This window comes from Strix uralensis, chromosome 2, assembly GCF_047716275.1.
Source record: "Strix uralensis isolate ZFMK-TIS-50842 chromosome 2, bStrUra1, whole genome shotgun sequence".
Lineage (NCBI taxonomy): Eukaryota > Metazoa > Chordata > Aves > Strigiformes > Strigidae > Strix > Strix uralensis.
In genome coordinates this window covers 135499277-135513210 of record NC_133973.1, presented here as the reverse complement: position 1 = coordinate 135513210, position 13934 = coordinate 135499277, and the positions used below count along the sequence as shown (strand labels likewise).

Genomic DNA, 13934 nt, shown 5'->3' with positions numbered 1-13934 from the left:
TGCAACTGTTTGGACACCCATCTGTGCTGAAGCTGCTCCATACCTTTCTTGGGTTCTTCTGCATCCCCTCATACCTCTTCTGCCTGACTGTTGTGCTGCTGGCTTGTGTATTTTGACAGCTGCTTCTAAACTGTTGAATAATGGAGTGAATAAGTGAACAGGTGTTTCCACAGGTGCTTTATCTGCACAGAGAGCCGAAAATTAAGCTGAGAAGTAAGCTGAAGGTAAATATACAAACAAGAACAAACCTTTCAGGTGGAGGGATAGGTCTCCAAGGATCTTTATTGGCATTTGGTTTTAATTCACTCTTAAAAATACTGTATGAAATATGAACTATATTCAGGCAGTGTATATTGTACATAAATACATCTTCTACAGCTCTCAGCGGGTTTGCACGATCACATTAAAATTCTCCCTATAATGTTAGTGGTAGAACCTCCGGCAATCACATGGTAGGTTCTTGTTGATAGTGGTTTCTAGAGTGTGCGCTTCACTATCTGAGAAATCCACCAAGTGACTTGTCCACAATCACCTGAGAAGTCCTCTGCGGAGCTACAAAATTTACATTTGCTGCTGCCAGCCCCCATCTTCCTCATTACAACATCCAAATACTAGTTTTAGGAGCAAAATAACAAGAAAAGAGCCTGATACAGTAACCACAGTTAGTATGGGAAGAAATCTCATGAGTAAACCTAAACCTGTCTAAACAGAACAATGCCAGGAAAATAAAAATATATTTTATGGCTTTCTAACAGTAGAGGTTATCACACTCAGGGATGAGTCCTTGGCCTCTTCCTGTTGAAGTTAAGAGGAAAAAAATACCACTGGCTTCAAAGAGAATTAAGAATTATCCTGGGATTACTAAAGTCGTCAGTGATTAGAACTTTGCTTCTCTGCTACCCTTTCCCACAGATTTACTATTTTATTTTTTTAATAAATTCAAAGAATGTTGTTTATTTTAGAAGACTAGAGGCTGAAGAAAGAATCCAAAAACTGTGTGCAGAAGGCAGATTTAAATCCTCTTGTTTAAATCATCTTCAGCTGGAAAATTCAGTTTTTGGCTACCCAGCATTTTCTTAAAATTGTCTTTTCTTGGACTAACAAAAACACACACTCAGAAGACTATTTCTTAGTGGTTAAGTATGAAATAAAAAACTGGGAACCCCAAAACTGAAGTACATATGTATCTGAACCTATGTGTAGATTTTTAAAAGGAGAATATGTGCATAGTGGTAGACTGAAGAGGTGTGGTGGTGTTTTTTTCCTCATGCATTTACAGATGTTTAATTTGATATATAGCAAAGATAGAAAGCTGCCGTCCCTCCCGTTCACTGTCACATTATCAGCTAAATGGAACAATGGGAAGGTTTTCAGGGGGCAAGTCGCTTCACAGATTTTGTTTTCTGCTCATATGTATCTTCCTTTACATCCATTTTGCCTGTGTTCTGGGAAGAACAAGTGTTTCAGAGAGGATTAGCACATCTAGACAAGCCAAGTGGAAGAGTTTCCAGACCCAGGGAAAAGGTCAGGGAGCCCAACACCTCCTCTGAACCAGTGATGATATCTGTGTCAGAGTGAGATTCATCCAACTTAACTTTATTCATCTGTGATGTAGCTTTCTCCACCTGAGCTGATCAGTGCAGCTCCTGTTAGAGTTGATGGCAAACACTTTTAGGGCATGGTTCATCCATTTGAATGCAGATAATTGGGGATGGGATTCACTTTGGGGTTAAGACACCCAACTTCAAAGGTATATCTCATTAAACATACCTGTCTGGTATTATTTCAGATTTTAGGATCTGCTGTCTGGCCTCCAGCTGCCACTGCAAAAGGATCTGGTCCTGTATCTTATTTATCAGCTCTGTTTGGATGTTGTAGGTACTCTACAAAACTCTGCATCCTAAATGGAATTAACTCTAAACTCTACATCCTAAATGGCATTAAGTACCCATGTTTCAACAGCTGAATTGCATCACAGATATCTCCCTTTGGGTATCTCTGCATGCACCAGGCTCCCATTGCTTGAACGGAGACCTTGCCAACAGTCAGTGAAGTTTAAGGGTGACTGTGCTAGCCAGATGTAGGCACCCGTTTGAGGCTCAGCTGAGTCATTAGGCTCTTTGGACTTTCTGGCTCGATCTCCATTAACTGTAGCGGGAGCCGAGACACCCAGCACACACAGAGGTATCCACATGTAGGAGCCTAAGAAACACTCCTGGGAAGTGCCTGTTTCCCTTCTCTGAATGTTAGGGGACCAGTCTGGGTGACTGTCTCAGACTGCACCTTACAGGGCTAGATTTAGCCAGATGATTCTCCTTTTGCACATCATTGTGGGTATTTCTCTTAATTTGGAGGCCAGCCTTGACTACACATAGGCCTTTCCAACTCTCACTTGCATGGAAATACCACACCAAGAGCAGAGGGAGAGCTCTTCTGTCCCCTGTAGAGAGGATGCTCTTTCTGCTTGCCACACCTTGCAATTTTCTTTAGCCAAGACGTAAGGTCAGATTGATTGAACCCATGCCAGTACGTAACAGAACAGCACTGATCAGTGTTTTTAACATGGGAAAATAATGGAAAAGACATGAATTATGCAGAAATTGTTTGACTCTAAACTCACATTTGCACAGACCAACCCAGACAACATCCCTCCCTGGAACTGTATATTGAGGTATATTATGTCAGAATTGCCTGGCCCATGTCTCTTTCACAGGACTTTAATCCTGAATGAATTTGCAAACAGAGCGTGAACACAGTGCAGAAGGTAAAAGCTTTCCAAAGCCCTCTTTGACAGCTCAAGTGTCATTTGAGCCTTTTGACAGATGTCTTTCAAGGGCCAAGTTCTCCCACCTGAAATATCAACTCTCACCAGTAAATAAGCAAAAGCTTCTTTCACAAAACCAGGTGCCACAGAGTAAAATCTTATTATTGAAGAATATTAACAAATTTCCCTTCTGTTTTCACTTTTCAGATGTTTATACCCCAAACAGCTCATATTTTGACAGTACACGTGTTTTATACTTGCTACGGTGAAATAGTTGTGAAAACAGTATCTTCCTTAGCTTTGTGGAGCTTGGCTTGCCTCATTTTGTAAAGATATTTGCAATAAACAAAGGAGGTTTGGTGAGTGGTTGTTGACTTATTTATCATCTGAATGATAAAAATTTGCTTTGGTTGCTCTGATGAGAAGAGTTCAAACTGAGCTTGAGAAAGGTCTCCATGTATTCAATGAGCACCTTCTGGTGGTAATACTGATTTAATTACCATATCTGCTGTTCTCTTCATCCTTGCAGAAGAGAGGACAACAATTCCCAGAAGTTTGTTAGAAGCCAGATGTTGAACAGGAGTAAAAAATCTGGAAGAAGTGACCAACAAAATAATTATTTGACTTTGATGAAGTGTGCTCTGAGAAAAGTGCCTACAGGTCAAGAGCTGGCCCTTTGCAGAAAGGTATTTTTACCCACTGGGAGGCTTACTTTGAAGACAACTGCCTTTGAGACCACTTGAAGATTGAGAAGGAAAAAGAGTGATGAGTTTTAGGCTTTGCACTGCTTAAGTGATGTGCTTTTCATTCCCTCAGCCACACTTGCAGGAAAGAAAATTGATATCTTACTAGTATTACTCAGCTAAAGGAGCTGCAGAATGTCATTCTCTGCATCTCAGTTTTCCAATATCTTGGCATTTCATTTTCATCCTGCTTTGGGATGAAAAGCATAAAATGTTTTAGATATGCTATATGTGTGTGTGTATAAAGTGAAACAAAATGTTCTTCCAGTTTAGATCTGGAATTACAAAGATGACATATTTTGACATTTTGAGCAGAATCACATTTTGGCATTTGGAAACAAATATTGATTCATACCAAACTGTTCCATTTCAAAACCGTCATTTCAGTTTGAAAATAACATTAAAATGGCATTTGCAGCTGAAATGTCAATTTAAAAGAAAATGTTTCAGCTTAAATTGACATACAGGAACAAAACATTTTGATTCAAAATTTCCCCTTGTGGGGAGTAAAAAATATTTTTCATTGTTGTCAAAATCATTTTCTTCTGAATTGCACTGATTTTCATGAAACCAGAGTTTCCTACAACAACAACAAATCTATTTAATGCAAAACAGTTAAACTATTTTAGTACTTGGCATTATTGTTCGAATCCAGGCCCAACAGCCGGACATGTTTGTACTGCCATGCAGACCTAGCTAAAATATTCTTTGGGCTCATCTTTGTGACAAATGCTGATGAAGAGCTGTTGCTATCATCCCCATCGCCATCACTTTCCTCCCCTATGGACCCCTGCCAAAAATGTACATACAGCTCTGAGCTGGTGCTCAGTTTCACAAGAGATGATGGTCAGGATTAAACTGTCTGCTCAGGTTCACCCTCTCAAAGATCTAAGAGGCTTCATCAATTATACTGCTTTTGGCTGGAAGGGAAATAAATGGAGGGTGTGAGCTCCTCTGCTGGGTTGGCTTCAAGGTGTCCATCCTGATCTTACTAGTTCTTTGCTGTGCTCTTCTCAGATTTCATCCTCTTCAATACTTATTCCGTTCTCCTTCATGCTTCCCAGCTCTTTAAAGTTTGCTTTTGTCAGTGTCCTCTTTGTGTCCTTCAGGACAGATTTGAGTTTCCTGGTCAGTGCATCTGGCCAGTTGTGGCTGTAAAACAGAGAAGAGGAGTTAGCAACCTTGTTCACTAAGGAATAACCTTTTGTTTTGCATCATTTTGTGTCAGACAAAGCAGAAACATTAGACTTTCTCAAAGCCATCAAGAAGCATCAGGCAAGGAGGGATGTTGGTAGAGAACTGCAGGGATGTGGTGGTCCCAGTAGACCATACAACTGCTGGAGCTGTTGCATGGGTTCATGGGATACATGGAGCGTTCATCCAAGGATATCCACTTTACAAATGTAAATTACATTTACATAAAAACAACCAGAGGGCTTCAGCTGCTCCTGAAAAACATTCCCAACTGTGCATCATAAGCCTCATAAAGCCCCTAGCTGGTAACAAAAGAGATTCCCTGTTAATCAGCTGGGCTTCTCTGGATTTGAGATCATTCACTGCCACAAATGAGAAATCTGAAGGTCCAGGTGCTCTGAGAGTCCCATGATCTCACCAAGCCCAAGATAGGATGGGCAGAGAACCAGAGAGCCCTGACATCCATCTCAGATCCAGGTGTGGTTTTGCTGCCTTAGCTTGGCACTGTTCCTGACAGAATGAGCTCTGCTGAGTACCAGGACTTAAGAGTTGGGCTGAGACTACACCTAGATTCATGCTAGTAAATTGCTGTGATGGAGCTGAAGAGGATCATTTGCTATGATGCTCCAAGCGTGTATGGTGCCCAGGCTCTACCATCTGCTAGTGGGCACAGATTTATTATAACACAATGGGAGTTTCAGAGAGAAAACAAAGATCAAGGACTTGTAGAAGGCCAGAAGCTGAGTGAATGGCGTGGTTTTAAGTAGGTCTCAACTCTGCAGCTGTCCTGTCTTACATAAAGCATCATATGAAATCAAATTTACTGTGTATAATAGAAAAAAAAATCATTCCAAACAGAAAAGAACAAAATGCTAGCCCATACCACTAACACCATTGTGATTATTAAAAAGAAATAGTTGAGAAATTGTGTGTATATATATGGTTTTAAGTTGTACACACCATTGTTGTGTACAACAAAGCAATTACTTTAGAATAGAAATATATGTAAAACTGACTACATGAAACAGGGATCCTGTAACATTAGGACAATGGGCAATGGTTTTAAACTAAACAAGGGTAGACTAAGACTAGATATAAGGAAGAAATTTTTTACAATGAGGGCGCCATAACACTGGCAGAGGTTGCCCAGATAAGCTGTGGCTGCCCCCTCCCTGGAAGGGCTCAAGGCCAGGTTGGACAGGGCTTTGGGCAACCTGGGCTAGTGGAAGGTGTCCCTGACCATGGCAGGGGGATGGAACTAGATGGTCTTTAAGGTCCCTTCCAACCCAAACCAGTCTGTGATTCTGTGTTTCTATGATTCTACCACAAAAGTGTAAGATATGAGGTCCTGAAAGGGGGGAATGAATATTATTAGGACCAAGGATTATTCATACTGGTGACCAATTATTAATACAGAATTGTTAAACAGCCTAATCAAACTGCCCTTAATGACAGTACAGGATGAGCTGTCCTTAAAGTAGCTATTAGATATCTATGAAGTATATAAATATACTTCCAAGTATATATAAAGCTATAGCAAAGTTATCTAATAGCACTGACACAAGAACCAGGTGTGCAGGGTTGACCACTCTGACACTCTGTGCTGTAGCACTGACACCCTGTACTGTAGCACTAAATGCTTTTTTGTTATCATTCAAGGAAATTGTATTTTACTAATCAACTTAAGGTTCTGCAGATGGTGTTTGATTGTGTGGTTACCTGTGCCTGAGGACTGGCTATTAAATCTGGATGCAACAAGAGAAGAGCCAGGACCTCCAAACTCAGCACACATCATGTTCCCTTCACTCTCACACTCAGTGGGAGACCAGGGGCAGCCAAGAACAACCAAGCACAAAAAACAGGAAAGGGATCTAAAGGCAAATCTAAAGGCTGAATCTTAAGAAATCACCTAAATATATCAACCCAATGAAATTTAAGATTCAGTGGAGGATCTACCCTGAAAATTCATTAACTGACCTTTATGAGAAAGAGCTGATGCCCTTGTCAAAGACGATACCAAAAGTTTTGCAATCACTAAGGAAACAAGGAAAATAATTTCTTTTGGGGTTTTCTTAGGCCTTGTTGGTGTTAGATGTGGAAGATATGCCTTCCAGTATGTTGCTGGGAGATGCCTCTGCATACCAAGAGAGTAGCTGATGCAGGGTAGAAGAAAGAGGGAAGAGTAGATATGATGGGGAAAAAATAGAAATGAGTGTTTGGTTTCTGCATTTCTGATTTTAATCTTTGGAGAGATCATGCAGGCAAAATCATCTGAGGTTATCCCTGCAGTGGGGCTGAAGGAGTAATTTGTAATTGTATGGGTTTCTGTGTAGCTGTGGGTTTCACCTTTGAGGACAAAGAGAATCTTTATCAAAACCCCTGCCTTGAGTGAGCTTTCAGATCTTAACTCCTGGTCAGCCACAACTTGCTAGTCTATGGCTTGGCCAGCAAGATTCAATGATTTGGGTGTTTACTGTGTCTCCTGAACAAGAAGGAACCTTGAGGGATCTCCTGTCACTAAAGATGAGTTCATGGGATGAGAGGTCAGAATCGAGAGAGGGGCAAAGTCTTGAGGGAAAAAAAAAAAAAAGGAGAGAAAATAACTTTAAAAATTGAGCCTTAGTACTTTTAGGTGATCCCAGACTGGTCCTTTGTCCATGTAGGACACACTACCTTTATGTTTATATATCTAAAGGTCAGGAAAGAGCAATATAGGTGACACTAAGATTTATACACCATGGGTCACTCCATAAATACAGCAGCTATCAATCACATCAGGGTGAAATCTTGTCCTTTTAAACTCCATAATGAACTCTGATTGAATTGCATGGGGTCTAAGTCTCATCTCCAAAGTGCAATCAATCCAGGGATCACAGGGAGTCATTGACCTCTCTGGGGGACAGTTCTCTGCTGGGCCTTGAAGGAAAGAGAGAAATCCCTTTCTCCATATCAGAAGCACTGTAAGATACTGGGGGGTGGGATTCAGCTGCCTGAGGATACTGTCTGTCAGTATTTGAGATCTCATGATTTATCCTATGTGGTCTTCAGCTGCTGTTTCATCTAGCAGCCTTGCACAAGTGTCTCTGACAACCATGGTGCTCTGGGCTGAATCCCACCTGCATGAGCAGGTTAATAGGTCCATGTAAGATCACAGATCCTACTGCAGGACAAAGTATAAGGATCGCTAGTGGTATAGCCAAGAGGTTTATCTGCAGATAACTGGAGGTGCAGTTTGGTGTTCCTCATGCTTCGCTGTAGGTTTTCATCAATATCCAGCCCGAACAATCACTTCCCTTCAAAAGCAGGTGCCCACCAAGGACGACAGAGTCTAAAGTCAGTCTTTCAAGGTTAAAGGATTCACATCCTGTGCATGAGGAGCAGGGTCTTGGCCTTCCTCTAGACTCCAGGCCAGAAGAATACTCTGAAATATATAAATACTCCGAGATGGGGATCCATATCTTATCACAGCAAGGGCCCTGTGAGACTGTTAACAGGTGAATGGACTATAGAACACTACATCTGAGATCCTTGTATAGCATTGCTTCATTGCTATTAAGGAAAAATAAGAATATTGATGGCATATTCCTCTTCATCATAAATGTCTAAGATAGAATAGCTGGAAACATCACTAAACCACAAAGAAAGTACATGGGAAGAAGTGACTGTTGAGGACATAATTGCCTCCATTGAAAGCTTCATGCACACAAGAAGGATTGAACCAGGACTGTTGAAAAGCTCCAGGTATAAACGCCTTATTGATTTTTCTGCTGTTTCCCATGAATTGAGCCAAGTGGGCTAATGAGTACCTTCTGTTCTCTATAAAGTACTGCTAATCAGCCTTGCTTCAGTGCAGAAGTCTATGTCTGTGGGTGATATATGTACTAAATGTTTTTGTATCAGTATACATGCAGTGTTTGTCAAGCAGGGCTAACCCAAGTAAGAGATCCTCTTTGTTTCTGAAGTAGCTTGTGCTCATAGGTGTAGATCAGCAGGGTGGTCTTCTGTGCCTTGGAGCTTATATTTAGCAGTGAGTGTTCACATATGGTAGTGTTTATGCAGGTCTCTGCACAGTGTGTACCATATTTAAATCTTTTTTTAAAATGAGGAATTTCTGCCCAGCTGCTAGAATAGGGTGAGCCTTAGACAAAAAATTTAAGAATCTCTTAAGGGAGATGAAATAGCCTAGTAACACCCCCTGAATCTTTAAAATTTGTGGTTGGGAAAGAGGAACACAGCCAGAAGTTCTCTGTTGGGTTTTATCCTTGTGAGGAAATTGGATAGAGCTTTAGTCTTTAGAGTAATCTATCATCAGCTTGATATGGTGCATCTTAGGGGTTTGTAATCAGCCTATATCTAGGCACTCTGGGCTTTCATCCACCTCTGCCTTTTTCTAAGAAAGTAGAAATTAAGTAAAAGTTAGTTCAGAGGCACTGAGCAGAAACATTCAAAAATCAACCATACAGCATTTTCACAGGACGTCAGATCCCCTATGTGCATGTGTGGGTGTGCATGCTTATATGCCAGCCTTGCTCTGGTAGCAACTTTTTGATCAGGCACCTCAGGTCATGCTGTTATACTCCATGTAACTTCTGAATTCCAATCAAATCATCCTAAATACACATATATTTCTTGTACCAGTAGGTACCATAGTGATGAATAACAGCGTTGCATCCTGTTTCATGTCATGACATATGGAACTACGCTAGGCAGGAGATATACGTTACAGGAAAACAGCAATAAGCAATTTGGATTCTTCCAGACTTGAACTCCAGCTTTATCTCTGTGTTTACCATGGACTGGGCTCTTCCTGGCACAGTGCACATTGACATCCAGTGGATCAATAATACACTGCAGGTAAACACAGTAATACTGTATGTCTTTCAGGAATGAATGTGATAACAGGTCATAAATTTTCTAGGAAATTGCCCAATTGTTCCAAGCACATTTTGAATGAGACACTTTAAAAGAATAATACATATTTTTGACAAAAAAAAAACAAAAACAAAAACATGACACTAAAAACAGCAAAGTGCAGACAAATAACACATAAGCAGCCACTAAATAGCAGAGCTACATTGGGACTGTCCTACAGCTACTACCTCAGATCTAGGCCCTTTTGCCAAGGAGTTTTTCAGCTTTCCTCCTTTTGAATTCTGCAATTTCTTCTGAGGGTAACCCATGAGCTTTACACCTGCAGTGAACATGTAGGCCATTAGAGAAAGAATCAGTTCAGTTTCATCTGCAATAAAGAACAGACCGTAACGGAGAGCAAGCGAAAGGTAAGTGTCTTCTGGTGCGAAAAAGGAACACAAATACTGGGCCTGGTTCCGATTTTACTTGTTCCCCTCTTGTATCACTTCAGCTTGACTTATTGCAGAAGGAAGTTAGCTAATTTAATTTTAAGTGTCCCGAAGTTAAGTGCCTGCTCTGAGACTGGCATCTTTTGTAATCTGTAAAGCCAGGCACATCCAGAGAGCTCTTGGCACATCTTAGACACTTCTCCCAGGATGAGATGAATGACTTTGTTGATTGAGGAACACAAACTATATATCTATCACGGCTGTATCCAGAATCTATTAGACAAGATGAATCTTGGGAGAATTATTCCATTATTCCTCTGATCCTCCCCCTCATTCATCAAAGGGAAGAACAGAACAAAACTGCTATGAAGACCTTGCCCTCAGTTAGTTCAGCTCCTGTCAGAGTGCCTTTTGGTCTTCCAGGGGTGTTGCTTTCAGTAACTCTCAGCTCTTAAAGCTATGGGCACTTTTCCAAATGGAAATCCTATTTAACAGTCCCTAGAGACAATCAGTTTTCCCTGAAAGCTTAGCACAAATTTAACAGCCTTTCCCAAGGGAGATTGGAGTCAAGTTTCAGTTCTTTTGCCAATTCTGTCCTACAAATGGAAACGTCTAACAAAGCTGTCCTTCCTTCCATGCCTTACCTAAATCCTCAGCTCTGGAGACATCTTTCCTTTTTATGGAAACATTAATCCCTGTTTATAAACCCTCCCATGAGTGCTGGAGCCTTTAGAGCTGTGTCCCAAGGACAGAGAAGCCAGGAGGATATAATCCTGATAAGTTGAATAAGGAATTTTTTTTTCTGGGAATCTGCAACTCAGGTGGGATTCATCTCCCTGAAATTTAGCTATATGTGACAGAGATGTTTGCATCCAAGCCAAATATCTTGGGCTCTCTTCTGAGCCAGTGGAGGGAAGCAGGGACTGCTGGACCACAGCAGGGGTTTTATCCCAGAGTAGATGTCCTCTGTGGGGCAGAAGAGCTGCACCTAGAAGTGCCTGTTTCTCTGCATTGACTCTAAAAGAAGTGTAAGATTACCAGCTCAGATGGAGGTGTCTATGTTAGAAGTAAATACATTTAATAAGATTAAATCCTACCAGTTGGAGGGGGAAGAGGAATATTTTGTCTCCAGCCCCTTTATGGAAGCAGTAGCAAAATGCAGCCACACATGGTTAAGCATGAGGGACTTGTTCTTTGAGTCCACCCAGCAGGACTTCATCCACAGGGGAGTGGAGGAGGTTGCTGCTTGTTTCTGCACAATAGTGCAGCAGGTTGTGACCCACAGAAGGTGAAGACCTGACCAGAGTATTTGGGGATCAAGCACAATACCAGATTGCCTGAGCTCCACCTTCAAGCACCGCTCACACAAATATCAAATAATCCTTTGATAATGACTTGATCTTCATCCACAATAACAAGAAGGATCCAGTGCAAACAGCACTGACACATCTCCTGAACTCACTAATGTCTGAGCAACTGAAGAGGGCTGATCCATCCCAACATCTCACAAAACACTTCTGTCTGGTCAGCTGTTATTTTTCCAAGGTCCTCTCTTCTCACCACCTAGTTTCCAAAGCCACCAGGAGAAAATCTGTAAGGTCTTGCACCCCAACTCACTGGGCAGTTAAGGAATTTGCCTTCTCTTTTCTGAATGTGGTGCACTACAATGATTTTTTCTGAGCATCAGAAACACAAGCCCCTGGCTTGAACCTTAAGCAGCCAGTAAAACTTCTAGTTCCCAGTGACAGGAGAAAAGGCTCAGAGCTGTAGACAGCGCACCCTTATGACTTGGCCACTCTGTACCCTTTAGTGAGAACAAGTGCAACTCAAATTTCCTTGAGACCTGATTCATACAGATGTAGACATACTCTTCTCTACCTTCTTTTCTCTTTCTCTTATCCCCACTTTGTATAAACCCGTGTGCTGGAGCAATGCATACCCTATTGCAAGGTGCAGTCATCCTGGGCACCCCATTACATCTCAGCTCTGTGTTCCTGATCCAACCAGCCCTGGAGCTCTTTCACTGACTACTTCCCACACACCTTTGTCTTTAAATTAGTCAGGATTGTTTCTGGGGTTACTTGCTTCTGAGGTGGTTTATTTTATTTTAACCCACATTTCATCATACTCCAGTTTTTCTTACTTTAAATGGCTGGTAGCTTTGTAGAAGCAGTTGTCTGGGGAGCAGAGGATGTTAAAAGCAGCTCTGAGACTGTTTCTCCTTGGTACTCTTCCCTCTAGTTCCTCAGCACTGTTGTTCATAAAAGAGCTTTTGGACAATTATGTAATGAGAAAGACTGTTTAGATGGCATGAGGAAGAGTAGTGTACCCTGATTGGATAGAGACCTCACTTGACCAGCCCATGCAGCAGGTGCAACACCATAAAAATGTTCCTAGACTCAAGCTGGCTCCTGCTCAGACAGTTCGGGTCACTCGTCTTTGGGCTTCCCTCTGCTTCTCTTTTCAAGGGAAGTGTGGGCAGATCCAGGGAGAAACACCCTCAGATGAACTCCTGCAGCCAGGACCTCCCCTAGACAACCTCTCCTGCTGTTGAGGTGCTGATTGCTGCTCTCTGTTCCTCTGCAAAAACACCCCTCAGAGGGATCTTCACCTCCCACTTCACCTCCAAGCCTGTCTGGGTGAGACAGGAGAAACTACTGGGCACATCCAGGCACGTCTGGGCACACTCCAGCCATGCCTCAGGCCATACCTGCAAGCCAGAATACAATCCACAAAGTCAGCAAGGTCCTGAGCACAGTTTCAGAGCTACATTTCCCTAAAGCTATAGAAAAATCCGTGAGAGAATGGGTAATGCATTGAATCATGTCTTCCAGCCAAACAATGACACTACCTGACTTTGCTTTCTTTCTGAACACTGCATTTAGTGTTTCTTGCTATCAGCAGCAATTCTCTAATCTAATATTCCAGCCAATTCTCCCAGAAAACTCAGCTTGCTCAAAAAGAGCTTGTTTAAATATATCAGCTGGAGCAACCACATTCCAAGTCAGACAGCATTGTTCAAAGGAGATGAGTCACTGGCTTTTGTTCCCTTTCTCCCCTCAATCAGATTTCAGAGAAAAATTCTTCTTTCTCACCTGCATTATCTCATAGCCATGACCATAATATTCCTTTTTCTTCATTTTGTTGTTGTGTTAGGGGTTCAGAAATAATTTGAAAATAAAGCATACATTGTGAAGCAAAAAGCATCTGTCCTGAATTTGGGTGATCCAGCCTATGAGCCAGAGGATGCTTTGGTTTCCCCAGATAGCTCTTGTTATATATTATATAAAGTTAATTATGTAATGCTGTGATGCTGTTGTATCATACCAGCTATGTAAGGACAACAAAAATTTTTAACTGCTCTTTGTTCCACAAGCTCTTTTATTTCTGATTTAAAAGTGCATTGGGTAAAAAACTTCAAACAGGAACCTGAAAGGAAATCCTTTCACTTATGCCCCCAGAGACACATCAGCATCAACAGCAACACTACAGACTCTCTGCTGATCATCTCCCATCCTGCCAGGATACCTCAACATAGACAAAGCAATGAGACCTTTGTATTGGGTAGAAGAAGAAGAAGAACACCAATGGGTGTTTTTTTCCTGTCTCGTAAAAAGATGTTTCTCAGCTGGTGTTGGGAGATGGATTCTTTGAGTATCCTTCACTGCTTCTCACCCATTTCATCTTCAAACAAGGATCTTGGTGTTTCCTCTAGGCTTGATCCTCATGTATGTAAGGACAAGAGAGCCCAAAAAACTTCCTTCTATCCCTGGCTGCATCTTCAGTTTTTTGTGATTTCCCACATTAGGTTGTACTTATGATTGTGGATGGTGGTGGGTTAGATGCTCTATTGGTCCTTCTGGACATAAGATCTACGTACAAGAGAAGGGATCTGGGTTTGATGATAAAAATCCAAAACTCTCACATGTTCTT

At 41.6% G+C, this 13934-nt stretch overlaps 1 protein-coding gene across 2 annotated transcripts in view; it reads right to left on the bottom strand.

Annotated features, from left to right (window-relative positions):
- Window positions 1–249: 249 nt before the first annotated feature.
- Window positions 250–13934, bottom strand: part of GUCY2F (guanylate cyclase 2F, retinal) — a 50978-nt gene continuing 37293 nt past the window's right edge. Inside the window, exons 19-20 of one of the 2 annotated variants that reach the window (XM_074860467.1) lie at window positions 9801–9892; window positions 250–4659 (exon numbers count right to left, since the gene is read on the bottom strand). In XM_074860467.1, the coding sequence (XP_074716568.1) occupies window positions 9808–9892 (85 nt within the window). In that variant the 3' untranslated portion in view covers window positions 250–4659; window positions 9801–9807. The remainder of the gene's footprint in view (window positions 4660–9800; window positions 9893–13934) is intronic. The other variant, XM_074860466.1, reaches the window with a different exon arrangement.